Source organism: Pomacea canaliculata, linkage group LG6, assembly GCF_003073045.1.
Source record: "Pomacea canaliculata isolate SZHN2017 linkage group LG6, ASM307304v1, whole genome shotgun sequence".
Classification (NCBI taxonomy): Eukaryota; Metazoa; Mollusca; class Gastropoda; order Architaenioglossa; family Ampullariidae; genus Pomacea; species Pomacea canaliculata.
In genome coordinates, this window is record NC_037595.1 from 2,485,273 (window position 1) to 2,513,263 (window position 27,991).

Consider the following 27,991-nt stretch of genomic DNA (forward strand, 5'->3'; position numbering starts at 1 on the left):
GGTAGACTTTCAAGGGTTGAAATATGTAGTGAACAGATGTTTCAAATCAAATCAAATCAATTCAGACTTTATTGTCTGTCAAGGAGACCCAAGACAGAAATTTTGCTTTTGCTCACAAGGGCAGGCATACATACTCATACAGACATTTAACACAGGAGTAAAGATACATAATCGTGGTAGTTTGGATCTCCGTCCGTAGTGGAGAAATGTCTGATGGAAATTTTTCTTCTGAAGTTCTAGTTCTGTCAGTTTGTGGTGGTGAAAAAAAATACATCGCAGCTATGGATTATCTTGAACATTTGAATGAGGTTCTCCCCAACCCAAAACCCTAGTATCTCCTTCCCTTTCCAGAGTTGGGTCTATCATAATAAAAAATATCTTTATTTACATTCTACAAGTCATTTAGTTGCAAATCTTTGTACTCACTTCACTAATATTTCTGCTTTAAAAGTGGACGTCAGATTACACTGGCATATTCCAAATGTGGCGCATCAAGTGTTTTGTAGTTTTAAAATCCTCTATCCACATAATCAAAGGTCCCAAAAATACCAACAATTTGATTTGCCTTGCTTACTACTCTGAATATGTGCATCAAAAGACAACTCACAATCAAAATTAATCCCAATCCTCTTCAAAAGCTTTTATTTTCTACGCCTCATCACCCATTTTATATTATACATATATATCTATTGTAGGGTTATTTGTACCTATATGCATAACTCCACATTTTTGATAAATTGAAATATAATTTCCACTTCCCACACTATTATTGAAAGTTGCCAGTGTCACTTTGAATCACTATACTTTTTATATATATCTTCTTATATATATCTTTTTATATGTCGTCGGTAAATGCTTACAGCAGGGATGCACAACCTACGGCCCGCGGGCCAACGCGGTGCCATCCGGCCCGCGAAACTTCTGCCCACAGTGCAGGAAATCGGCATGTTAGTAATAAAAGACCTTAAAAAAACGAAAAACAAAAAGGGAAGAAGAAGTATTTATCCCCACGTAGGGGCGTTTCCCAATCTTTTTTTCGATGGACAAACATTTCGATTCAGTGCTCCAACTTGGTGTCTCTACGATGAGGCCGGACATTCAGAAGTTGGTTTCGGGTAAACAACTTCAAATATCCCACTAATTAGTACATAATTAATGGTAATTACAACTTGTTTCTAATAAAAAATAGTATCTGCTTTATTTTTTTTTCCTTTGTGTATTTTTGCGGTAAAGAGGCCCGCGACACGGCTGTCCGAAATGGATTTGGCCCGCAGGCCGAAAAAGGTTGGGCATCACTGGTTTACAGGAATTGAACAACATACTTCAAGATCTAATTTTCCTGTAAATATACAAGTAATATTTTCGTGTAGCAACCTAAAATAGATGTCGTAATGCATATCAAAATGCAGAAAATTTTTATTAAAGTGAATTTTCAAGAAAAAAAATGTATATATATATAAAACCGAACAGTGACTGATAAACTTTGTGCGAAACTAACACTATTTGAGAATTGACAACTGTATTGACTTCCGGTGGGGGATAAAGAAAGCGAGAGTTATCTTAACTTAATTTTGCAGAACAATGTACAATTGACAGGTATTTACATTTTACTTTTTGTTATGCTTTTTTATGCAGAAGTATAATCGATAAAATAGTTACTTTGTATGATTGCAAGAAACCGCTCTTGCTCATTTTATTGTTCCAAGCTTTAAAGTAAGCTGATCGACAATAATATTTGAACTTATAAGTATAATAAATTCGAATTCTTTAATAACGCACATCGTGTTGATTTTGATTTACATGAACATTTTTCTTACTCTTTTCTCCTCCCTTGTGACCAGAGAATTAAATAACTATCTTTCGTCCAATTTTTTAAAAGGTATTATTAATTGTTATTGTAAATATCATACACACTATATAAGTTGTTTGAAATACTAGACCTGAAACTACGCGTTGTGACTATTGTTAAACTTATTAAACTTAAAAACTTTTAAACTTAAAAGAATGACAATAAATGCTTCATATTTTCTGTACAATATATGCAGAAACAGAAATGCCACCTGTAGAAAATCAGATTGCTGTTCATCCTGGCCCTGGCCATCAGGGCGGAGGTAGTATACCATTAGGAACTCTCATAGAATATGCATTACAACGGACTTACCATGAACTGACAGTTTTATCAGAATTGTAAGTATGTTAAAATAATAGTGTATCATTATTTGTCATACAAGTTTTAAAGCTTCAACATTTTATTATTTTAAAGAAATTGAAAGAACTTCTATGTTTGTGGCCTCAGTGTGCTTCATGTGAATGCATCAGATATGCTTTTAATTTTTTCTTTTCTTTTTCGGGCATATAAGGTTGTTACTAATGTTAAGAGAGTTTGCAGGAAAAAGCCGTTTACAACTTGGGCATTTTCTAAATACCGAAATAATATATGCATGGTTTGGTTTACACATTAAACGTTAATACATTTTCATCACTTAATATCATAGTATATTAAAGACCTTACATTCTATAAACTTTAATATTCTACCAAAATTAATGCAAAGTCTTTTGAAAATTAGTAATTATTAGTGTCTCAAGTAGCCACTATGACATAGTTATTCAATGAGCAAACGTCTTTGTGCATGCCTATTAGAAACAAGGATGACAGTCCTTAAGCATCCTATCTTTTGCTACCAAACAGCGAAATCAATGTATTTGTGTATGCCAGCAGTCCACAAAGTATGACATCCATATTATGTAAGAGATTAGTTAATAAAATTAATTTCACATTTCTGGGTAGTTTAATTTTGGCTGTTATTGTTTATTAGGCTATCTGGATCAGTGTTGTCATACATCAGCAATAGGACATTGTAATTTGAATATTGACATTGATATTTCTATGTTTAAAGGCTTCCCAGAAAAACAGATATGGACAGGTATGTTTGCTTAATTTGAGAGATTTGTCCTGAACTAAATGTAGTCACATATGTTTATAAGATGTTTTTGAGTGAATAGTAATTCTTAAATGTTAGTAAATATTATTCTTTGTAGGTGCTTTTATGTGATGCATTAACATTTATTATCAGATTTGAATATTAATAGGCCAAAATTGGATCATAGTATTGCCATGAAATAATGCTTAGTATTGCTTTTTTTTCAATATCATTTTTCATCAGTTCTGGAGATAAACTTTGAAAAATCTCTTTTAGTAGTATGTCAGTTTCAAAATATTTAAAACTTTCAGAATGTATGTATTTAAAGAAAAATGCATTGCTTTGGCAAACCTTTCTTCTGCATAAAGCTGCTTATTTTTAATAAGAATCTTAAAGCTGAGCTAGTGGACAGTTCCAAGCCAGAAAAAACATTGTAAAATCAACACCAACTGAACCTCACGTTGAGAACAATATGGTGTTATGTCTATATGATATATTGATTTATTCTTGTCTTACATTAAACAGTCTATGTTCTTTCAACAACAGTTTATCAATAATGCATGCCTTTATATATATATACTTACAGGAAACTGGAAATCTTTCACTTTGCCAATCGCACGCGGCAGTTATTTGTTAGAATTCTGGCCCTCGTCAAGTGGGCAAACAGTGCCACTAAAGTGGACAAATGTGCAGTGAGCAAAATATTTTTTTAAATTTTAAGCTTATATGCCGATTAATTGAGCTACAAGCTTACTGCTTAGTGATTTTATTACACTAATATTTTTAAGTCACCTTCAGAATTTCTGTTCTTGACCTTTTAGCATCAAAGTGTAGCCGAAAATTCTGCATCAAATCATAATTATAAGAAATACTTTTGGAATGCCTAGTATTATATTTGAGACAGGAATATCAGATTCTTATATTTATATTTTAAAAATTTTGATTCAGCAGATTTTTGCTTAGCTGTAATTTTTGTTTTCAAGGATATCTGCCACTTTCTAGAGCAGCAGTCAATGTACTTCATTGAAACAGCTGACTTTCTTCACAAAATGTCCAAGGAGACTTTGGTGACTGCTCGGTAAGTGCATAAATAATGGCTTGTTTGGATCTTTATTGTTCCGCTTTTTTAAGTCTGTGGTACAGAGTTTTGAACGTTTGGTATAAATGTCTCAATTATACAATGTACATTTTCATTCTATTCTCAGAAGTTGAACGGTTCCTACAAAATTTTCACCAGCACCATGGTGTGTCAGTATCAGGAGATAAAGCATTTAGTCAATCTAATTCCTTCTCAGCACTTTCATTGTGACGAAAGATCTCAGTGGAAGAAAGAAGTTGCAAACCTCTTTACTTTGAAATGTTGTGTCTGCTGGTTGAAATTTGATGCAATTTTTAATTGCTAAATTATATTGCAGATGCAGCTACAGCTTTCTGAAAAAAAAACCCCTGTAATAAGGGATGCTTTGAAAACTGAACTTCTTTGCTGTTGTTAATTTTTTGCTTCTTGTTTTTCATTAATTCATGGAGTGTAATGGTTCATGTGCCATTTAAGTGAAATTTTGTAATGTGTAAATCTTTTACTTGTCTGCAGTCTTCCCAGTTTTTCTCTTCCATGTGCAATTGATGTGCTGACAACAGGCACTTATCCACGCCTGCCTGCTTGCATAAGGGTAAATAATACAGATGTTAAAGTACTAGCTTTTCTTTCCATTTGAAAATTCTAAATGTAGTGAAATAATATTCTACTCACTCGCTTCTGCAAATGTATACAAAAACATAGGTGTAGGTTTATAGGCATGCATGAGTGTAGAGTATAGCAAAGATTTATTGTTTAAAGCAGTGCACCTATATCATCTCATATTGGAGGAATGTTTGTAGGACAAGATAATTCCACCAGACCCAATTACACCAGTGGAAAAGAAACAGACCCTGCAGAGATTAAACCAAGTCATTCAGTATCGCCTTGTTTCCAGTGACCTCCCTCGGCAGATGAGACGGCTGAAAATAGGTAAGTGCACACAAAAAATAGTTAATAGCATAATCGTATGGTTATATAGCAGGCAGCTTATCAGAGTTCAGAGGACAATCTGTGTTCCTAATTTTATTGTATTCAATGTATAGTAATTTTGCCTTTTAGTGTAGTCATTAGTCATCTTTATTCAATCTTTCTGCTACAGATATATGCACATATTTAGCGCTTAGTTTATAAATTGACGACAATTTTTAGAGTATCTTCCTTGGTGTTTGCAAAAAAAATGAATCAATAATATCAGTGTTTACTTAAACATGTTATGCATTTGGTGTAGAAAACCTTACTAGTGCTGTCATTGTTTCAAGATGTTATTAACAGCAGTTTTGTTTATTTCATCTGTTTGCCCCTTTATACAGAGCAAGGAAGAGTGAGATTCTTTGTGGAGCATGAGTTTGAGGTAAGATATTTTCTGTCATTATTGTGTCTGAACTGTGTGTGAAACTGCTGTATAATACCAAAGTAGATTGCATTGTGTTTGTATAAAGTAAATGGTATAATATAGTTATAATATACACATAGATGTATAAAACATTTACTGAGGAATTATTTGTAGTAGCTCTTGTTCATTTCATGATGTGCCAATCAATCAGTGCAGAAAAGTTCCAACACTTTTTTGGGGGAAACCCATTTTATTAATTTCTGAATAAAATCTTTGAACTATATTTGCGCATTATATAACTTTTGCAACAGCATGTTTTTACAAGCTGAACAGCAAAGATGAAAGTTGGAGCTAATAGACAGTTTTAAACTGAATTATGTAGGTTACTCTGACCTTAATGGGAGACAGTCCCACAATTCCCTGGCGGCTGCTGGATATTACATTCCAAGTAGAAGACCATGAGACTGGAGGTGGGTAGTGGTGCTATTTATTGTCACTATCATCCATACAGTTTCTGCCATATAGCAAATCCTTTTACAGAGAGGCAAATAGTTAAAGACATGCATGAGAACGAGACACATGAAAGGTCATAAGAAAGCATGATGTCCACCATGTTGGGATGTGCACTTTTTTTTTGTTAGAAAAAGTAAAACATCAGTGAAGTGTGAGTATTAAAGATAAAATTCTGGTATAAAGGCTGTTAGTAGGTAGAGAAGACAAAGGGAGTTATGCAGAAATATTTTGTAATAGTACAAGTTGTATTAATTGGTGCTCATTCAGAAATGTTAAAAATTAGTATAAATATATTTTGCTAAGCATAAAAAGTGACTTGTAAACATATTTTGTTTTACCACAGATGGTAAATCCCTGGTTCATTCTATGCAGGTATGTTATTGTCACAGTTCAAAGGATTAAGTTGTACATGTTCGATATGTGCCAAATTTGTCTTTCTTACAGGAGGTATAAACTGTTATTTAGCCCTAATGGTTAGTGTTACTTTCAGATACATCTTGTATTAAAATCTTCATCAGTAGGAAACAAAATTCAATGCATAATAATTGCACTGATACTCAGTTAATTTTCTAGTGTACTGTAGTTGTTATGTCTTTTTATTCTTCTTATTCTGCTAAATGTATAGAAAGATGATAGGAATTTATGCAACATTAGTTTAGCAGGTAAAGATGACATGTCACCTTTTATTCTTTCCTTAAACTCACAGAGCATATGTATTGCTTACCTGCTTATAATGACTTGTTTTTATGAAAGGTTCACTACATTCATCAGCTCGTTCAGTCACGTCTCCTTGACACTGACAAACCTCTGCTGGACCTGTACCGGGTGTTACGTATCCTTATGTGCATGATACTCCAACACTATATAGATAATCTGTAGAAATAAAATTCTGTCTTTCATGTTGTGTATTTTGGTAAATGTAAAAATATGAGAGTTACTTTATAGTGGTGAAAAGTTAAGAAAAAAAAGAAACCAGAGCAAAGAGGGACTCAAAATTTCTTGTTGGTCTTCAGAACAGTCCCTTTAAGACAATATTTTAACACTAGTCTCAGCAGTACTACTTATTTAAAATAGAATGCTTGTATGCTGTATATGCATATTCATACATTTTAAATGGGAATACGGCACGTGTTGGCCCGCTTTGTGATATTAAGAATTAGTGGTTAAGCTGTGTCACATGTTTTAAAGATTGTTTTGAGACAAGTTTATATGGATGGACATGAGCATGGTCGCCTTTTCAGATAAATACCTGACCTTGACTGTTTAAGATTCCTTCTGTTTGTCCCTGCAGCTAGAAGTGTTACATTCACAGGTATGTTTCTATGGTTCCTACTGCTCAAGTGAATAAAGGGGATGCACAAATTTGTCAAATGCAGTGTGGTTGCTATCTGTACAATTGATAATTGACATTGCAAACTATATATATATGAAATGCTTTTATGTAATCAAAATTTTGACATGTCGGTATTATTGATAATTCTCTTAGTTACACAAGTTAATTGGTGCATTTAAAGTGTGATATTGGCAGAATATTTTAGTGATACTTGATACATGAAGCATGTCTTCTAAAAACACATCAGTATGCTTGACATTTTAATTCTTTTATTTCTTGTTTAGTTTTGGAAAGTTTTAAGGATGTTTCATCTGATTTAACCAGCTGTCATGACCATATGGGATAATAGGCTACATTTGTTCTCTTACCTCTGAAAGTTGACTCCTTGACAGCTGGTGAAGGCAACTTAAGTCTCTACATTTATAGTTGGTGAAGGCAACTAAAGTCTTTACATTTACAGTCGGTGAAGGCAACTAGCTCATGCTAAGCTCACTGAAAAGTTGACTCCATGTGGTTAGAGAGTAAATGTAACCTGTTGTCTTTTGTGGTCATTACATTGGTAAATCTAAAAAATAGAAAGCATTATACAAAGCAGATTTCATTTTTCATATTAGTGTCCTAGTTTGAAATAGTGTTTTTCTTTCTAAGACTCAACGATTGATGAGAGAACGTTTAGGAGACTGCATTTTCATTGACCAGTACATGCTCAGCAAGAATCTTGTCATCTCATATTGGAGGTATGCTTGAAAACCACTTTAAGCTTTAATTAAATGAAAATTGTGTTAAACTCATGATGTTTTTTTCCCCACTAAAAGCCACTAAAAGGAAAATGGCTAATGACATCAGTGAAACAGATTCAAAGATTAATGATATAGAAATATGATTTATAGAAAAATCTATGTGTGATTAATCTTCTTGTGTATTTTTTGATCAATAAAGTATTTTGGACTGTAATATGCTGCATATAAAATATGCATATATGTATCAGTAAAAATTGGGAAATGTTTGTTTTGATGAGTCCATTTCTATTTGTATATCAGCCTTTGGAGTTTAGTAGTAGTGTGTTTCATGAACTTAAGGACAGTTTATCAAATATTTGTTTCATAAGCTTACTGGTGCCTATTATATTTTGCAGAGATCATACACGCAACAGGGAGAGATCATTGGAAACAACAGGTAAGTGTGTAAATATTTTGCTTTATTTATTTATCATATTTAAGTTTTGTTTACATTTTTGTTACCAAAATAAGAAGGCTGAACTATCTGCAGAGAACTTGTTACAGCTAAGTCAGTGGATCTCAAAGTTTTTCAAACCGTGGACCACTTTACTTAAGTAAAAACTATGGCGGACCACCAAGGCCTAAGTAAAAAATATGGCGGACCACCAAGGCCTAAAAGTCAGTCTGTACTATGAATTTCAAATTTATATTGCTGCATTTTAATTCAAAACTAAATGTCCTTTTTTGAAAGTAATATAGTAATAAGATGACATAAAACTATGCATACCTCGTTCTTTGTAATTAAAATGTTAATGCGAGGAATGCAGCACTTTAAACATCACTTTGCTGACATATGACGACTGTCAGCCGCGGACCACCTGACTTATGCCCACGGACCACTAGTGGTCCGCGGACCACACTTTGAGAACCACTGAGCTAAGTGACTCGGGAAACAAAGATCAGTGGATGAATTAAATCTTAAAAATAATAATTTAGGAACAGATGATGGTTTAAAGTAATGGATTTTATTAGTGTAGTTGAGGCACTGTTGAAAAGCATATTCTATGTGCAAAGAAAATAACTATGTGCACGTGGGTATGCACATGTGTGTGTCTGTGTGCACTTGCATGCATGCTTCCATTTTATTTTTAAATCTCTATATGCAGTATACAAACTGAGTGTACACGTATGTGAAGATGATGATGGCAAGCCACTTCAGGTGACTCATTTCCCAGCAATGTCTGCTGATGAGAGCCGGAAAATAGGCCTTGCAATCAAGGTGATAAGCTTTTATTATCTCTCTTTAGTGTTTGTGAAAATGATTTGTGTAACAGTTATTTTTAATGTTAATGGGAAGTGGGTAGTTGGGAGTTGGGGGTGGGGGGATTTATGCTGAGCCAGCAACTTAGGCTATATCATAGCAAGGCAGCCATAAACAAATGCCATATGCAGAGAAAGAACAGCGTGCCCAAGACGAGAGCTGAACCTAGAACAGCCAACCTTCATTGGACTGGTGACAGGCGGTAATCATTGCGCCACCAGACTGCCCTTTATTGTTAATGGACACATTTATAAAAAGTTTGTTTTTGTTGTGAGAGGTAATGTGTTTGTATCTTTTTACCTACAAACAAGTATAAATGTGTGTAAGCATTGATATTCGGAAGTAAAAATGTTTTGTTTTTGTAATGTATGATTTCAGAGCGATCATTTATCGATTGAAAAACTTCTGATGCAGACTATAGAAGTGAGGACCCACTCTAAGCTGAAGGTTACTATCCAAATTAATGCATTATGAAATCTTTATGTTCAAAAGATATTTGAGACAGTTATCAGCTGTGGCGGTGGTCTGGCTTTTCTTTGTACTGCACTAGATGACATGGATTATATGAAGATCACCCAACTAGCTACCTCAGTTTTAGCAATCAACTGGCGACTGACCAGAAATGACCAGTGAACCAGGAGAGTACAAAGCAGACAACTCACCCCCTGCCTGGCTAGCGAGTTCATCTCCCTGTTTTAACCACATTGGCTGTGTTTTTGCTACTTTGTTTGCTGTTTGCTGGTTTTTCAGTGACACAAAGAAGGCTTACGCTGCAACTCTGTATTAGCTTCACAGTAACTCAGTCTGGGACAGCCCCCCATTCTGCAGCTAAGCTGGAACTGTGGTGTGTCTTAAAAATTTTTTCTGCTACAGCCACTCTATCATCCTATTATTTATTCTCCGTATAGCATGTCATCTGGTAAAGCATGAATAAAAAATGCATTTTTGATGGTAAGATTTTTTTTTCTTTGAGTACTTACCAGATGACATGACAGTTAGCTCCCTCTCACCCAACTCCATGGATCTTTTTCTCAGTTTGGGTGAAACATTGGAGAGGTAAACTTGCTAGCCAGGCAGGTAGAGATTGGGGGTGAGTTGAATTTGTTTTATTCATTTCTGACCAGTCAGTAGTGGACAGCTGGAATAGTTATGGAGGTAGTTATTAGGATGATCTTGATTTAATCATGTCATCAGGTGAGTGCTTAAAGTACATAAATTTTGCTACCAAAAAGGGTATTTCATGTGTGTGCATGCATGCACATTTGTGTGCATTTGTGTATGAAAATATGGATATGTGTAGTCCATGCACTTTGGGGGGATGAGGGGCAATAAAAACAAATGTCAGAGTTATGACATATCTTGTCAGAGGCTATAGTCATTGGGCTTGGGTTAGTGTTATGGATTCACATGTATTTATCAAGGCATTGCTTTCTCAGATTTATCAGTTTTTCAGGCGATTTAATTTTGCAGGACCTCTCAAGAGAGCTTCAGAGACTTGTGGATGGGAAATGTAAGTAGTGACTAGATAGTGTTAATGCATGTGCATTTTTATGAACTGGATAAATATCATTTTGTTTTATTGTACTGTTGTTTAAAACATTTTGAGTGCAAAACATTCAATATGTTTTTCAGCATTTTAAAAGTATAGTAATGATGTTCATGTATTTATATGTTCTTTTTGCCTTCACAGTTTTTCTCTATTATTATTGAGACAGCACCATGCCAGTTGGATGCCTTAAGTTCCTTGTGACATCACAAATATAGTCATACTATTTTAGGAGATGTAATTGTTTGGGTGTGGGAAATACGTTGTTTTAAATTTCATTTGTTACCCTATCACAGCCTTGTGAATAGAGATATGTGTGGTAGGTGAGGTACGTGACATGCCAGTGGCTCTGCATGTTCCTGTTTTGACACCTTGCATGTCATCAGAAGTTCTTCGTGTTACCATCAATGTCCAAACAGGTGCCTACATGGTCTCTGTGCCCTCCTGTGGTAAGAAACTAGCTTTTTTCTGATATTTAATTACTTCCTTTAATTGCCTGATTTCCAGTCATTTAGATCTTCCTTCATTTTTTTTTTTTTATATATCTGACATTTTTATCTCCTTCAGTGTCAAGAAAGTTTAATTATTATAGTCATGTCATTATCTCTTGTCTTCAAATTTTATTATAACTAATGAATTTGCTAATTTGACCTTTTTTTTTTTTTTTTTTGTTAAGTCCGGTATTTTTGAGTGATTAGAATGTACTACAAGATTTCTTGAGGGGAATATTTTTAGGGTTTAAAATTTTCTACTCATAGACAAAAAGAAAAAAAAGCCAGTATAGAAAATTGCGATTTTATTGTTGTTTTTTTGACAGAAGACCAGTGTGTCACAGACATAGAAGAATGTCTTAATGGAGACAGGCGTGGCATGGATGGGTTAATCTCCCGGCTGAGGTAAGTGAGCACTTAGCACATTACATGAATTATCACGATGATAATGCAGTCTTATAAAATATTTTAAACAATGACAGAAATTACATTTTTAGAGCCTTGTAAGTGAATGAAGTATAAAAAATTCCCTATTATTAACAAAAGGGAGAGTTTTTTTTTTTTTAGCTCTTAAAAGGAGAAAAGTCCTGGTATTAGTATGGTTGTGATCAAACATCAGCTATAAGTCCTGCCTTCCACTTGCAATTGAGTGGTGTTGGGGGTACAAGGAAATAGTAATAGTGGCAGAATGAAAAGATGGCTAATTTCTGAAAAGATAGCTAATTTCTGATCTCCACAGGCATTAATAGAAGAATGCTGCTTTGCAAGGTATTGTGCAAGTAATCTTTTCAGTCTAGCTGAGTATGTGAACTTTTGTTGCCTACACTTGGGTGACATTATCTGCAGGGTCCAACTCAGCTTGCTACGCTGTGAGAAATCAGTACAGCTGATGCCTGCAGTATGCCAAAAGAGTTTACCTTTTGTCAACTTGAGCGGTCACCCTTTGGAGGGACTGGCTTCAACTAAACTGTTCATCCGTGTGCCACGACAGCCAAATGTTTATGTGGTCAGTCAGAATCATGCACAGTGCTCTTATAGTATTTTAAAAAATTAAAGGTTGGTAGGATGGAGTTGGCAAAAGAGAATGTCAAAAGAACAGGATACCATACTAGTGAAAGACAAGCTTAAAAGGTCTCTGTTTTCTCATATTCAGCTGGTCTTCAATGTTCCTATTTAAAATTTTTTAACTTCTTGCTGGGTTCATGATTGACTTGTTCTTTTCTCTAGTAACTCAATATACAAGGAAACTGTGTGGGTCTTAGGTGGTGGAGATCATAGAGGAGGGGCGTGGCCATGTGAAGTACCGCTACTTCCTACTCCAGTCAGTGCCATGTACACTTGATGGAACAGAAGATGACATTGAGGATACTGGTGTTAAGTCTTTTCTTAAAGCAGGTCACATGATCCCAGTGGATATCTTCTCACAGACACATGGCCCATTCTGTCGACTTTATGGTATGAAAATAAGAGTCCATCATATGATTTTATGAGATAAAGAAATTTTTTGACTGAATGCAGCCATAAATAGCAAACTTTTAGCAAAGGAAAGGAATACTTAATGTTAGTTACACTTGCATGTTAGTGGCAGTAAATGCACACATGCTTTTCAGATTACCAGGCAGGCCCAGCTGAAAGCTTCAGGTTTGTGTTTGCCAGTGATAGACTGCAGTGTCTGCTGAACATATGAAGCTGTGTTTACAGTGTGCTTCATTTTCATAGTTGTCTGATAGGGAAAAAGGTGGGAGATTTAATCTTGTGACAAAAAAGAATGAAGAAATTGACCATGCAGATAAGGAGATGAGTTGTATTGGGAATTTTAGCCTGTGATTAGTTAGTACCAGTCAAGGGTGGTGATGACAGTTCTGACAGACATGCATCTGCTTTCCCCTGCATATAAATGCTGTTTGACTCTTTGGCATATTTAACATGGTGGTAATATATTTTTGCAGATGACATGCCACTTCAGATGGACAGTCTGTCAAGGAAAAGAAAGGTACTTGTTCATATAAAATACTGATCAACAGAATTGTTAGTGTGTTATAATGTTGATAAATGAAGGGGCAGTAATTTCATTGGAAATAACATATCTAAGAGGATTTCATCCAATTTGCTTAAATGTGTGGGACAGATATATAATGTATCAATATCCACATTTCTGCAATATTACACAAGCACCAGGTACAAAAATGCACTGTTTACATGCCATAAAACAGCCAGAAGTTTTGAGTTTAGTTCTTATAGCCTGTAAACTTTCTATTCTGACTCTGACTACTGTTTTTGGTCCAGGTCCTGAATACCTCTCTGAACTTATCCCCAGATGTACTCCTGCATAACTGCTCCATTCCTCTTCTGACCCCAGCATCTTAAAGTCCCACTAAGACAAATCTTTGACAATCATTACGTCCAAACTTAAGACACATTTTTTTCATAAATTTTGGGAAAGTGCCGCTATAGAAATAGTCTTATTATTAGAGAAGTGTAAGTAGCCAGGTATTTTTACATTCTCTCTCATTTCCTGTACATTTTCAGATATTTCTTGGAGAAATGGATGAGACTGAAAACAAAAAAACAAAAGGATCTCCATACTTTGTGCAAGAACTGACATACCTCCTGGCACATGTGGAGGAAAAAATCCCATTCGTACAGATTGGAGAAGAGGTGAATATACCTGGATTTTATTCACTATCTACGTTGCTGAGGCTCTTGTTATATGTTCCTTTTTATAAAGTGCAGACTAATCATTGACCTCTAAAGACTTTGTTTCCATCTGAGTGTATTAAATGGTTGTTTAAAACTAAAGTGCTGATCATATGTCATAAATCCATCATTTTAGTGGCATACTGAAACAAATTCACAGACTTTTTCTTTTAGTAATTATCCTTGCTGTTGCAGCTGACACTTCAGGGCTTATCACACACAGGCATTTCCGTGGACAACGAGGGAACTTGTTTGTCCTTAGGGGTCTTGGGGTGAGTTGAGTTTTATCTGGGGTTTTTAATTTAGAAATAGTGTCGGGTTTTTTCCTTCAAAAATTCTGTTTTGATCTGATTTAATTGAGAGAATCTGAAAGAAATTTCATTTCTATTTATGAGTAACCTCCTTGACACCCTTGCATATAGGGCATATCTGGGGTTTTTTTTCTTATGGCTTCCTTTCTGTGGCCAGATTTCCAGATACTGGAGACACAAATGCTGGCAAGTTTCATGAGCAGCTACTTTCCTGCAAATTCCGCATACAATGTCGTGCCTCCAGAAACTGGATTGTAGAGGTATGCCTTGTAGCCTTTACATCGAGAAATTCTAGACTCCAACACTTTTTAACTGGTTGCTTCATATGATTCATAACTGATCAAAGCTGTCCTTGATTTTATGTTTGTCATTCTGTCATGTGAACTGTTTTTATTGTCTACCATTCATTCATGCTGTGTTTGCAGCACTTGCTTGTTACTGCTTTTGTCCTTTGCAGTTTGTTTTCGCACAAGGACCTTTGCCAACTACACACTTTAAAGAGTCAGGTAGAGATGTGTGAAGAATTTTGTATCTTTCGCATGATTGTAACCACTCCTGAGTAAAATTTAAGAAAAGAGGAACGGAAAAGCAAGTGTGATTTTATGTGTAGATATTTTTTGTGCACCATAATGGAAATGTCCATATTTCATAACCAGAATTAGTCTTCAGAGACTTTAGTCATAAGAGGTGGAATATAATTTAGTGGTCTGCATTTCTGCCCTTTATTTTTCAATGAGTCAACAAGGTAATTAGATTCAAAATATATGCAGTATTTTAAAAGGATTTTGTAGTCTCTGTGTTAACTTGCACAAAACTTCTGACTTCATTCCAGGGAGTTCTGTGAGGGTGTGCCTGCACTTTGATCTGAGTGGTGACAATATTCAGAAGACAGTGACAGAGCTTCTAGATGAGTGGCAGGCCATGCAGCATCTCTATTTTCTTGTTGTTGATTTTGCGGACACATACAATGGTGTGATTATGCTTTCACGGTGGCAGTCCTTTTGATTAGTATATCATGCTTTGATAATTCATTGGTTTAAAAATATATGTGAGGTAGAAGGGTTCCCAGTCACTTAATCCCCAGACACTTAATCCCTGACACTTCATCCCCGACACTTCATCCCCTAGACTTTTAATCCCCAGACACTTCATCCCCAGACACTTAATCCCTAAACTAAATCCTTAACTATAAAAATTATGAAGTCAGCGAAAAATTTAATTGAAATTCAAATTCAAATCATGCTATTAACTTCAACGTCATTTGAACATCTACAACATTAGTTAAAGTTCATATAAGCTAGTAAATTTAATGTTCTTCAACAATATGATATGAAAATTGTTCTTGAGTGTCGGGGATGAAGTGTCGGGGATGAAGTGTCGGGGGATGAAGTGTCTGGGGATTAAAAGTCTAGGGGATGAAGTGTCGGGGATGAAGTGTCTGGGGATTAAGTGACTGGACACCAGGTAGAAGGTGTGTAGGGATGGAGTGGATAAAGTAGGTTTGGGGTTTGTTTTTGTGTATGTGTGTGTGTAGGTAATAAGCAGTAGCAGTCTAGAGGGGAGGGGAAAGGTATGTGCAGGCACGAGAGAGAAAGAGTGCCAGGGGAGGAAAATGTGTAAAATTACTGACAGCTATTTAACTATTGATATAACAGCAAATGCATACCTCAAAAGCAATTTTTTTGCTGTTTCAGATGTACGTACCAATATGATGGCTATGGCCACCATCCAGTCATATGATTATCGCAAGTTAACTCTAACTTATGGTCCTGGGAGATCACATTTTGTGAGTTATGTTTTTGTATGGCGTTATATGCTTAGTTTAGCTTTAAATTTCTGGTTTGTTATGAAAAGTTCATTTATTAATTTACTCTGTCAGTGTAAGGAATTATCTATGCATCTAGAAAGTTCTAACAATCAGGGAAATTTCAGAAATTGAAAGCATAAAAACTATATCTGTTGCTTAATCGGACTCTCATTAGCACATATTAGTGCTCATTTTACAAGAAATTGACTGTGAACACCCAACGCCATTTAAGTCTGTGTGAATTCATGATTTTGAGTAACCTTGCATGCCTTTGCCATATTAGTATCCAGCTGTAAAATGGCAAATTCAAAGAGAGATAAATGAGATCAATGATTCTAAATTTATACATAATTTATTTGTACATTAGCTGCACCATCAAGTAGATTTTCTTTTTTTTAATCTACATTTTCTCAAATAAGCTGGTCTGGTTTATAAGCTGCAAATATATCCAACTTGAAAGCTGCACTGTAATCATTTCATCTCACCATGGTGAGAGTGCGTTCTTCAGCAACTGATCTGAATGCTTCCCTTTTATGCGGCTTTGATTTTAAAATGTGAACAGTTAACAAGCTCCACCTTTGTTTAAGCCACAGTGTTTAAAGCTGGGGAAAAAAGTTATGGCTTATAGTCCAAAATTTATGGTACAACCTTCACTACCTTTCTGCAAATCATCTAGTAAGCTAGAAATACATTCCAGGAGTGGGAGGTTTTACTTTGCATGCTGGTGTGTAGGTAACGGTGCAGTGGAAGACAGAGGCTCGTCAGTTTCAGCTGAGCCTAGGGACATTGCAGCAGTCTAGCACTGCAAACCCACATGTACCACTACTTGTCCAGCTGCAGGAGGAACTGAACACTTCTCGCTCATTGGCTCAGCTTGTACATGTAAGCACAAATGTAAAAGACTTGGGCAGAAAGCTTTGTATGCTTGCTGTGTGTGCAGTCCGACCTGGGTTGTGCGTATTATAAAAAACAATTTCAATTGAAAACTGATTTGTGTATTTAAATCTAAAATTTAACAAACATCAGACAGATTCACCGCTGGAAAGCAATAAGCAAAAAAAAAAAATTGTTTTTAAACCAAATTTCTTTATTACCACTCGTCACATGGTTGATCTCCATGTGGCTTGTTGGATAGCATTCCTGATGTCAAAATTCCATATTGTATGTCAGTTATGTAAGTGTATACCTATGTAAATTGTGGCTTGTTTCAAGTTCTTTATCATGACATATCTGTCCCATTAGCTTTATCTATCTATCTATTCCTCTTCGTGCATCAGGTTGCACATAAGGCCTCAACCAGAGTCCGCCACCGATGTCGATCGGCTGAAACCCGCTCTAGGTGACCCCATGTCCAGCCCTTTCCTTTCATCTCCCTTTCCACTGTTCTTCTCCAAGTTTCCTTTGGGCGGCCTCGTTTTCTTCGGCCGTCTGGAGTCCATCGTAGGGCGACTCTGGAAAGGTCTGCTGTCTGCTGGCGGAGCACATGTCCAATCCATCGCCAACGCCTTCGTTGAACTTGCGTGGTGATGGACTCGGTTTCAGTTCTTCGGTGGAGTTCTTCGTTGCTGATGGTATTTGGCCAAAAGATGTTAAGTATGCGCCTGAGGCATCTGTTTTGGAAGACGTCAAGCTTGTTACTGATGGTTTTGGTCATCTTCCAGGATTCTGATCCGTAAAGGAGGGTGCTGATCACATTTGACTTGAAGATTCTCAGTTTGATCTTCTGGCTGATGTTTTTTGCCTTCCATGTGCTCCTGAGTGAGGCGAAGGCCTGGCTGGCTTTCGCCAGTCGGGCTCGAATCTCCACCTCCGCATCCCCTGTGTTTGACATTTTGGACCCAAGATAGGTGAAACTGTCAACTTCCTCAATCTCTTCTCCATTTAGTTTGATGCCGTCTTGGACTCTGGCGTTCACTCTCATACTTTTCGTTTTCTTTGTGCTGACCTTCAAGCCAAGGTTTCCAGCTGTTTCTGAGAAGGCCTTTGTTTTTTCATGCATGTCTTGGTGGCGGTGTGACAGCAGGGCAATGTCATCAGCAAAGTCCAAGTCTTCCAGCGTTGTTGTTGCTGTCATAGTCATGGTCCATCTGATCCCTCTCCTCTCACTGTCGGTGGAAGTCTTCATGATCCAGTCCATGGCCAGGATGAAGAGGAACGGCGACAGAATGCAGCCCTGCTTCACCCCGGTACTGACGTTGAAGGGGTCTGTGAGCTCCGTGTCACAGACAACCTGGGATTTGAAATCGCTGTACAGCATTGCAATGACCTGAACAAGTTTTGCAGGGACTCCGTAATGTCTCAGGATCTTCCATAAGGACTCGCGGTGGATGCTGTCAAAAGCCTTCTCCAGGTCGATGAAATTGATGTACAGCGGTGTGTTCCATTCGTTGCTCTGCTCCAGAATCTGTCGCAGAATGAAGATGTGTTCGGAGCAGGATCGCCCAGGACGAAATCCTGCTTGCTGTGGTCGGAGATCTTTCTCAAGAGTTGCCGTCAGTCTTGACAAAACAATCTTGCTGAAGACCTTGCTGGTGAGGGAAAGAAGTGTTATGCCCCTCCAATTATTGCAGTCTCCAAGATCTCCTTTCTTGGGTAACTTGAAGATGAGCCCTGTCTTCCAAGCAACAGGGAGCTGCCCTGATTCCCAAACTTGCTTGAAGATTTCAGTCAGCTTGGGAGCTGTCACATTTATATCTGCTTTCACATTAGCTTTATATGTCCTTTAAAAATCTATGTGTATTTTCTATTTCATTATTTTGAATAGGGGGAGTGTGTGTGTGCAGGTGTGTGTAAAAAGGATAGATGGGCATTTCTGGATTTCTTTTTTTTTTTAATTGCCTGTATTTAGCTTGTCCATCAGTTTTTAATATGCCAGCATCAAAGTCTTAGTTTTACTTTGATATGTTTTTGGAATCATGATTTGAACTACCAATATCATAAATAGTAAAATTTTTGGAAAAGGAAAAATAAGCATTCACTTTTGAGGGAAATCCTGCTGATGAAGAGGTAATATAAAGTTATTAGATGTGCATTTGGACTGAATAGCAACTGTGTGGTAAGGGAGGTAAATGCTGTTCCAAGATATGGCCACAAATATGTTGCAGACTCTTCATGACACATGGGCACCAATGACTGCTATCTGTAAACTAAATACAACCTCTTTGATGGGAACCAGCACAGTAAGTTTCCTTGTTTTTCTGACAGACTTCTATACCCTCTGCCTGTTATTTTACTATTTTCATGGTCATCTGGTACAGTTTTAATAGTAATTAGAGTACTTACCAGATGGCATAACTTTCCCTTCTGGCCACCCTGCTGTAGGTATCTTCACAGTTCCTGCATAAAAACTGAACTTGCTTGGTTGAGTTTGAGTGTGCTCTGTTCATTAGTCAGTTTTGGCCAACGGAGAACAGAGAGCTGGAAATGAAAATATCTAGTAGTGTGACATATAGTCATCTGATAAGTAGTCAAAGAAATTTTGCTTGGAAAGTGATATTTTTAGAGGTGAGTGTTTGTGTGTGTGAGAGAGAGTAGACATTTACATTATTATTGAGGTTAGAAGAGCCAAGAAATTTTAATTTTAATTTTGATGTATTGGTGGCATGCTTTTTGTTTCACAATATTTTTCTGAATTACAGCACCCAAAAATTGCAGTCCTGAACTTCACCATCATCCCACAGTCATCAACACATGTCCGACTCATCTTTCGCAGTTGGTAAGCTGCTTGCTGCTGATGATTTAGTGAATTTATGTAGGACATGGAAAGGTCTATAGAAAGATAAAGAAGAATCTAATACCAATGACAGCTAGGTTCATGTCATTATATATTTTTCTGATCCCAAGCAATGTATTGACTGAATGTAATTTTGTAAGACTAAGTTCATATTTGCAAGAAAGCACAGGATAAATTGTAATATATATATATTTTTTTGACTAGTTATTGCCTGGACATCCACATGAAAACAGGCAAAGTGGTGGCTGTACGTGATGGTTCTTATGGTCTCTTTGACAACAGTCGTGTGATCGAGGGACTCACCCCAGCCTCAGGACTTAAGGTACCTGTGAATGCTATGCATGCTGGCTTGTTAAGTAGCATTCTGCCTTGCGTATAATAAACTAACTGCATGTACATATTTATTTTCTGCTGCTGGTAACAGAACAGGGAGATGGTGTGTTTTTATGACACATGAAACAGTATGTAGTAAACCTTATCTTATTTTTGCAGACTGGCCTGAGGGCTACCAAACACTAAGATGGCTGAGATTTGGGATTTTGTCTAAGATCTCTGTTATTTCTTTGTATGTGGCACCTGCTAATGTGCCAACTGTGATACATCCTTAAAGCATTCAATAAAGGTGTATTCAGTTAATTGAGTTATAAAGCTATGAAGACATTTGTATTCACGTGTGCCAACTATAAGGGTTAGGGTCTTAAATAGTATGAAACACCATTTCTTCCTTCCTTTACCTTTTCTGCTGTGCAAGTCTATATTAAAGTGTGTTCAATTTTCATCTTGAGGGGTGTGCATATCATCAGGGATCAGTGCATTTAGATGTTTAGTCAGCTTTGTCATTTTGTCTTTTTAACATTTCTTGTGCAGAGTTTTCTCAGCATGTTTGTGGATGAAAAGATGACAGCAAGCCATGGCCGGCAACGTTCCTCTACTGAAGATGATAACCCACCCTCACCCATTGGCATGGATATGGACGTGTTTATGTCTCAACAACAGCAGCCAATGCTCGGGTCGCCAGCAACTTCACGACAGCTGAAAGACAGTTCTAGTGGCTTTCGCTTCCATAACAACCCTATGACTCCACCTTCCAACCCGCACACCCCTGCTTCTCCTGGAGCATCTCGCATGCCAACGGGAGTGAGTACCCACAAGGCTTTTTTTAAAGGGTCATTCTCACAAGAGAAAGAGTGTATTTGTATATCTCCCCAACTTACGAACAGGTTCTGTTCCAGGAGTCTGTTCATACATACATTTCTTCGTATATGTGTTGTGATTACAGTACGGTACATGTACAACCAGCTCTACTTTCGGACATATCGATATAAACAATAGTTTTCGGTTGTTTTTAATATGCTTGAACACCCCTCAAGTAACTATCCTTACACACCAACTTTAAACTTGAAGACAATCCTTACGAACTATTTTTGAGCTTAAGAACAACTTTGTTCATATGTACCAAAGTTCGTAAATCAAACATTCGTAAGTAGAGGTTTAACCATATATAAAATGTTGTGTACATCTGTATGTAAATCTGTTTTGTGTCTGTCTTTTCCCTAATTCCTTCAGTTACTGGATACTGCATTTCAATTGTTTTTTTCTTAGGTGAACCCTTCACCATCTGCTGCTCTGATTGGAACACCTTCGCCTGGTACTCTGCTTACTGCCAACTCACCAAGCAATCCCCAGTTGCATGTACCTTCTCCACAGTCCTTTGTCCCGACCCCTTCACCACAAGGCCTTGGGCTGCATATGCAGTCCCCAGCAGCTTCTTTCATCAGCCCAGGTGAGTACATCACCACCTGCCATCCCTTGCACTTCTTTCTCACACTTGTCTTTTGTTGCCTTGGATAGGATGCTCAACCATTTTGTCAGGGTTCTGAGTAATGATTACACTTTTGTGACATAGAAGTAAAATCTATAATACAACACTACCTGTGGACTTTCTTATTATGACATAGGCTGATGTGTGTATGTGTGTGTGCACAAGCACTAGATTACTATGCTGGTATAGTTTTCTCTTACTGAAGGCTCTATACATCTATACATCTCTATACTTAGAAACATAAGGGTGGAAGGGTTCTGCTACTGCATTAGAGATAACACGTTGTTGTGAACGCTATTTTCACTCACTAACATAATACAGCATATAATGAATCTTCTTTTCAGTGGTTATAGTGCTACTTTTAATCTTAGTCAAGTATATAACATATCTTTGTAGTGAAAGTCTGCTTACACTGTTACTTTCTGTGTGGCTAGTTTCTAACATGCACTTTTGGATAGCTTTCATCTGGTTAACTGAATCAGAGACCATTGGTTAATCCAACTGTAAAGTTCGATGTAAAATAATAAAAGCAGAAAGAGACTGAAAATAGCAGATTAAATTAAATATTAAAAAACTATGAAAAATTGCTCCTTGGACCTGTCTCTTACACATCGAACTCGAGCCTACCTGGGCACGTTACAGGTATGGTGGATGGTGGCTCTCCATTCCCAGGCACTAGCCTGGCCATGCCTTCTCCTGGAACACGCGGCTGGCCCAGTTCTCCTTCGGTGCAGGGCCCTTCCCCGGCCTCCCACCACTTGGCCACTTCCCCTGGACACCCTGCCTTACACTCTCCCCAGACCCACAAGGATGGGGAGCACAGCAAAGTGTCAGGTGAGACGAGTGAACCAGGTGAAGTTGGCTCAATGCATCTGGGTTACAGAAGGCACTCTTATCTTGCTTGTACATGCCACCGTCCAGTTGCTGTTGTTTTGTTAACAAACTACCATCAGGCTCATAAGGCTGTCCAGGTTACTTGTAGCTAATTAAGTTGAGCACTGCCAGATTGTGATCACTTATTTGTGGTCACTCATTATCAAATGTTTGGGTTTTTTTCACTGACAGTGCCTTTTGTGTTTGGAGTTAGTTAGGCACCTCTCAGTTTCCTTGCCTCTAATTTCTTTCTGCTGAATCAGCAGTCAGTCTTGGAATGTTTTCAGTGATTTAGTCAGTTTCAGGTTGTAGCATTTTAATTTAAATGAGGTAGTTCCCATGCATGGTGTGCTTTATCTTGATGTTTGTCTTGCCTGTTGGCCAGTTGCTCATGCCTTTGCTCAGTTTACAATTTAGCTTTAGGAAAAAGGTTTATCTTGTTCATTTTGAGCTGTCTTTTCAGTTGTAATCACCATGAGCTTAGTGAGACACCAGCTGTGTCAGTTTATCAGCTTTTGATTTGTCTGTCCTGGTGGTCTGTTCCTACTGTCTCCATTAGTTCAGTATATGGTGTTTAGGGCTATTTCAAATGCTTGTTTTCAAATTTTAGTATTACCTTATTGCAACAGTTTTGGGCTGTTTCAGTAAGGTAATATTGAATTTTAAAATAAGCAGGACTGAGCTTTTTTTTCCCCTTCCAAATGTTATGAAGATATATCACCTGTAAAAAGACAAATATTTGTCTCTGCTTTAAGTGATTCAAAAAATATTAAGGAATATGGATCATTCTCTTTTTCAAGGCGTCGTATCCTTTTCAGGTAGATAAGTTGTCTTTATCAATCTTGCATTAACGAAGTTTGTAACTTTGATTTCTTTCAATCTCTCGTTAGGTTGTTTTTGGGGATTTTTTTCTTACTCTTTTAATTTAGCTTTATGTTTTTCATAGGTTACTTTGTGCTCAGGCTAACACTTCACTGCATATTACACTTCTCACACCTCTGTGTGTGTGTGTATGGGGGAAGGGTGTGTGTGTGTGCATGTCTACCTGTGCATGACTTGGCATGAGTATGTATGTAGATGCATGTTTTACATAGTGCACCTACCTTTTTCTGTAGCAGAATATTGTTTTTTGCTTATAAAAGAGTTGCCTAAAAATAACTGTCAATTAAAAATGAAACAACAAATCTATTGTCTTTCACCTATTAGAATATAGTTTCTCAAGTCACATTGTTTTGAATATCAATGGTTAAATCTCACCAGATATAAGATATAGTTTATACATATATATATATACTTTATAATATCTCTAATTTTTGAGCATTTTAGTATTTTCCTTCATTGAAGTCTCATTGGCTCCCCACAATGTAACTAGATGTTCCCCCCTCCACCACCCACAACCTTCAACTGTTCTTTCTATGAGCATTTTTCTTCCAGTCATGAGTCCTCCTTCACGCATTCTTCCTCAACGCGCATGGGCAGCAGCTGTCCCGACACTATTATCCCATGAAATGCTGACCAAACTCTTGACAGCAAGTCCTCTTCAAGGAACTCAGTTTTTACCTGCCTCGCCACTGGAACGATTTTTTGCCTGTGTGCATCTGAGACGCCACATGCAGCGAGTTATTCAGAGTGAGACCTCAGTAAGTATTGGGTGTTGGTTTTGCCTTTGTATGATGATGCTACTTGCTGTCTGATAAGTGGATAAGTAACTGATTATTATTATTATCATCAGTTGTTTTGAGTGTGAGGGGTGATGATATTTATGTGGTCATTATGATTGACAGCGTCTGGTGGTGTACAATTCCTACAAGGACCAATAAAGTATTGTCTGTTAACTGTATGCAGCTTACACCAGGAACATCTGAGCCAGGAGTGGTGAGCTTCAGGGTGGAATCACTTCAGTGCAAGATTAGCCTCAACCCTTCAACACATCAGTCCTTGCATCTGAAGGTTACCCCAACCCCAGGTTCAGTTCCTAATCCTGCATTAGTTTTCATTAGTTTGATTCAAGGAAGGTTTGCATTGAAGTCAAGGCAGGAATGAAGTACGTCACTAGGGCTTCGATTAGCTCAGCCCTGCATTAACCTTCAGGTCTACCTCTGAAAATGTATCAATTTGAGCTCTTTAATTTAAATATAAATATATAATTCGCCCTGTGTTCCACTGGGGGCAATTAGGAACGAGAAGAACATATATGTAATAGTAAGATAAATAAAATTGTTTAGACTATCATTAAAGAAAGTTGTGAAATGAAATAGAACCTGGTGCAGCTAATTAGTGTAGAACCATTTGCAGGTAGTTTTATGTTGAAACTAGAAGAGAGTAAGAGCTTGGCACCATTACACCTTTAAATAATGTCATTTTCTATATTAACATAATGGTACTAGAAATTGTTCTGATGTTTAATTTGATTTTTTTTGCAGATAGTTGACCAACTAGAGAAGCATGTTTAATGTTGATGAGTTCCATAAGAATTTTTTTTTTTTTTTTTCAGATTTTCAAGATCAGTGGAGTGCTGAAGAAATGCAAATTCTTGAGAGATTCTTTGACTTGAAGGTACTTATGGTACCATTGTTTTATTTTCTTATCTCCATATTTTCTAATTGAGATTTATTATACCTTGTACTCCTTTCATGTATATTTGAAATGGGAGGAATTTTTTTAACATTGTAATTTTCTCAGTATGTAGCTCAGTGGCTAGGATTATTGATTATTGCACCAGAGGCATGCATTTCACTTTAGTAGGAAATGATGAATTTTACTTTGTCAGGTTATTCTCATTTTCGATGTTTTGTTTATTAATTATATGCAGGACAAAAAATTATTGCCAACAAGTTTTGTATATAATTTTCCTTTGAAGTAAAGTGTGTCACATTACAGCATGTTAACTGTAAATATGGCTAGGCATTCTTATCTCTGACCTCTCTAAGTTTTCAATATTCTCGTAAATCCAATCTACTTATAAGGACATAACCATCTTTTGTATTATAAGCATCTTGTTTCTTCCAGACTTCCTTCAGTCCAGTTCCATTTGCACTTGGATAAATATAAATCCTTATATTTTTTTTTGTATCCTAGGTGGTTTGTCCTCCCTACAAGGTGAATTTACTGACAGCATTTGGCCGTCTCATGGGTGCACCACTCCGCATCCTCAAAGACTGTATCCAAATCATGCGCCTTGAGCTGGTAGGACAATTTTTTGAGAGATAAATCTCTCACTGTGTGTTATACTATGGATATTGGGATCTCTGTGTGCATGATTTACATTAAATTAGTTCAAGATGTGAATGCACAATTAAACGTGGACAATGTTTATCTAATCAACAGATGCCAGACCGCAGTCTAAAGTGGTCAGTACAATGGTGTTTGACCATCCCTCCATCCCTACACAATATATCGCCACCAGGCACCCCTGCCATCCTCGTCAAGAGCAAGATGATTTTCATGGTGAGTAGGCCCGGCTTCTTGTGCCGGGGATGAACACCCAGCCTTTCTCTGGCTGGGTGACTAAGCTGGCCCACCCCATTTTCTTATACTTTTTTTTTTCTCCTTTACCTGGCCCTTTCATCTATATTCTTTTCTAATAAAAAATCTCCCTGACATAGTACAGTTTGATCCTCCCTTCTGTCTACACAAGTCTTTCTCGTGTCTTCTGTTTTCCTACCATGCCTTTCTTTTGATGTCATTTTTTTCTCTGTGGCGTTCTTTAGACCCCCTGCATTTGCCATGCAGTGTGACCCATGTCTGGAGAGGATGGGATCCTGGAAGTTAAGGTCCCTGATGGGTTGTGGCCCATCATACCAACACACCTCTTTACAATTTTAAGGAGGATAGGACTTTGCCATCAAATTTAAGAAATTTTCTGTCCTGGCAATTGTTTTCTCTTGTTTTTTGGTTTGTTGGTGGCCTTTTTGGGCTTCACCACTCCTTTTTATACTTTACCTACACTTTTACATATTATTTTTTGTGTCGACTTTTTGAAGAATGTTATGGTTATATCACTCGGGAGGTTCTTTTCCTAAATTTCTTAAGATTACCTTTTGTTATGCTAAGATAACCTTTTGTGGCCGTGATATAGCCCTAGTTGCTGACACGGCATCAAACACAAACAAATAAATTCATGGTGAGTGATGAGGATATTCTCTTATGTTCACATATATCTACACATTTTCAAGAGAAGTATTTTAAGTGCCACAAAAAGAAAAACATTCATAGTCTATTTGTGCCACCAAACCAATTTTTTCTTTTGTTCCTTAGCTGCAATTCACAAGGATCGGTCTAAATATTGAGGCTCAGTCTCTCTGTGTGCCCATGCTGTACGAAATCTCTCAGAACAAGGTGCAGCAGGTGGATCAGCACAGTTCGCCAGCTCTAGCAGCCATCGCGACAATGCTCAGCCGCTTTGCTGAGATGCATCACAACCCCACTGAGTGTGCCATTTTTCCAGCTGTTCGTGAGCTTATGAGCAACCTGGTTATACCAATGTCATCTGCAGTGTGACCCAGGGGATGCTTTTGTGCATTTAAAATTGCAAAACATTTGAAGACAGTTCATTTGAAAGAACAAGGCAGAGTTGCGTACAGCCATTGTGTTCCAGTTGAAAAAATTCTTGTACATCTTGGTTCATATTTTTCATGAAAGAATGATATATCTGAATAGGTCTCTTTCTCTGATGCTTCCTTCAGCAACGTAAAGAAAACATTTTCATCCAAAATGCTTTTGATGTTATCTTTTAATATTATGTAGATTTGTAGATATCATTTAAAAACATTGTTTTAATTATCAGCACAACAGAGTGAGAGGAATTAGAAATGTAGTACATTAAAAAAAAACACTTAGGAGAGTGAACATCTTGGATATAAAGAGAATCTGCTTCTTCAGTCCACCCCTTTTCAAAGGTGAAAAGTATACCATAGTTGTGACAGAAGTGTGCGTATCATTAAGACTTAGAACAAAGGCATTGATTGGACAGTTAGACAAGTTGTTGCGATCGTTAAATTTGCTTCATTAGATGCAGAGAACTGCAAGAAATGTTGATGTAGCTTTCATCAGTGCCTTAAGGATAGCCAAAAATCAGTTGGTTTTTTAATTGACAGATGAGCATCTGCAAAGAATATATCTAATTATAACGAACTTATCATGTACTTGAGCAGTTTTCAGTAATTGAGCATAATTGACAAATTCAGCAATGGAAGGGACAAGGGAACAATAAGAGTGACATGAACTTAGTATATTTAATCTGAGAACTTGTCCTGTACACATGCAAGGCTGCACAATCATGCCTACTTCTGATTGGTTGCAGCAGTGACTAATATATGCCCAGTCTCAAGAAGTTTCCTATGGACATTTTGTGCCATTTCAATCTTTTAAGATGATATGTGTGTACGTGAGCATGTTCGTGCTTATGTGTGTAAATAGATTAGTTTTCTGGAACTTGTATACATTCTTCAATGATTACAATAAAACAACATTGTCGTGTTAAGTGAAGATATT

The 27,991-nt window shown here is 37.0% G+C and overlaps 1 protein-coding gene across 3 annotated transcripts; it reads left to right on the forward strand.

The window, feature by feature from the left end:
* The first annotated feature begins 1,494 nt into the window (after positions 1–1,494).
* On the forward strand, positions 1,495–27,985 carry LOC112566549 (mediator of RNA polymerase II transcription subunit 14-like). 3 transcript variants are annotated; one of them, XM_025242777.1, is made up of 41 exons: positions 1,495–1,596; positions 2,046–2,187; positions 2,898–2,924; positions 3,508–3,613; positions 3,905–3,999; positions 4,513–4,591; positions 4,800–4,929; positions 5,310–5,350; positions 5,715–5,802; positions 6,189–6,217; positions 6,599–6,677; positions 7,114–7,157; positions 7,827–7,915; positions 8,314–8,354; positions 9,064–9,176; positions 9,597–9,665; positions 10,689–10,728; positions 11,088–11,213; positions 11,585–11,660; positions 12,102–12,261; positions 12,518–12,710; positions 13,205–13,248; positions 13,785–13,913; positions 14,148–14,224; positions 14,421–14,523; positions 14,721–14,769; positions 15,096–15,233; positions 15,958–16,049; positions 16,803–16,952; positions 19,175–19,249; positions 19,709–19,785; positions 20,008–20,125; positions 20,671–20,940; positions 21,406–21,586; positions 22,268–22,459; positions 23,933–24,138; positions 24,344–24,464; positions 24,993–25,054; positions 25,577–25,684; positions 25,826–25,945; positions 26,756–27,985. In XM_025242777.1, exons 2-41 carry the CDS (start codon positions 2,054–2,056, stop codon positions 26,996–26,998), a joined length of 4,314 nt encoding a protein of 1,437 aa, XP_025098562.1. In that variant the 5' UTR covers positions 1,495–1,596; positions 2,046–2,053; the 3' UTR covers positions 26,999–27,985. The 3 variants fall into 3 exon arrangements, with proteins under 3 accessions (XP_025098562.1, XP_025098561.1, XP_025098563.1); XM_025242776.1 differs by having other exon boundaries at positions 1,496–1,596; positions 11,582–11,660; XM_025242778.1 differs by lacking the exon at positions 22,268–22,459 and having other exon boundaries at positions 1,496–1,596; positions 11,582–11,660.
* The last annotated feature ends 6 nt before the right edge of the window (positions 27,986–27,991 follow it).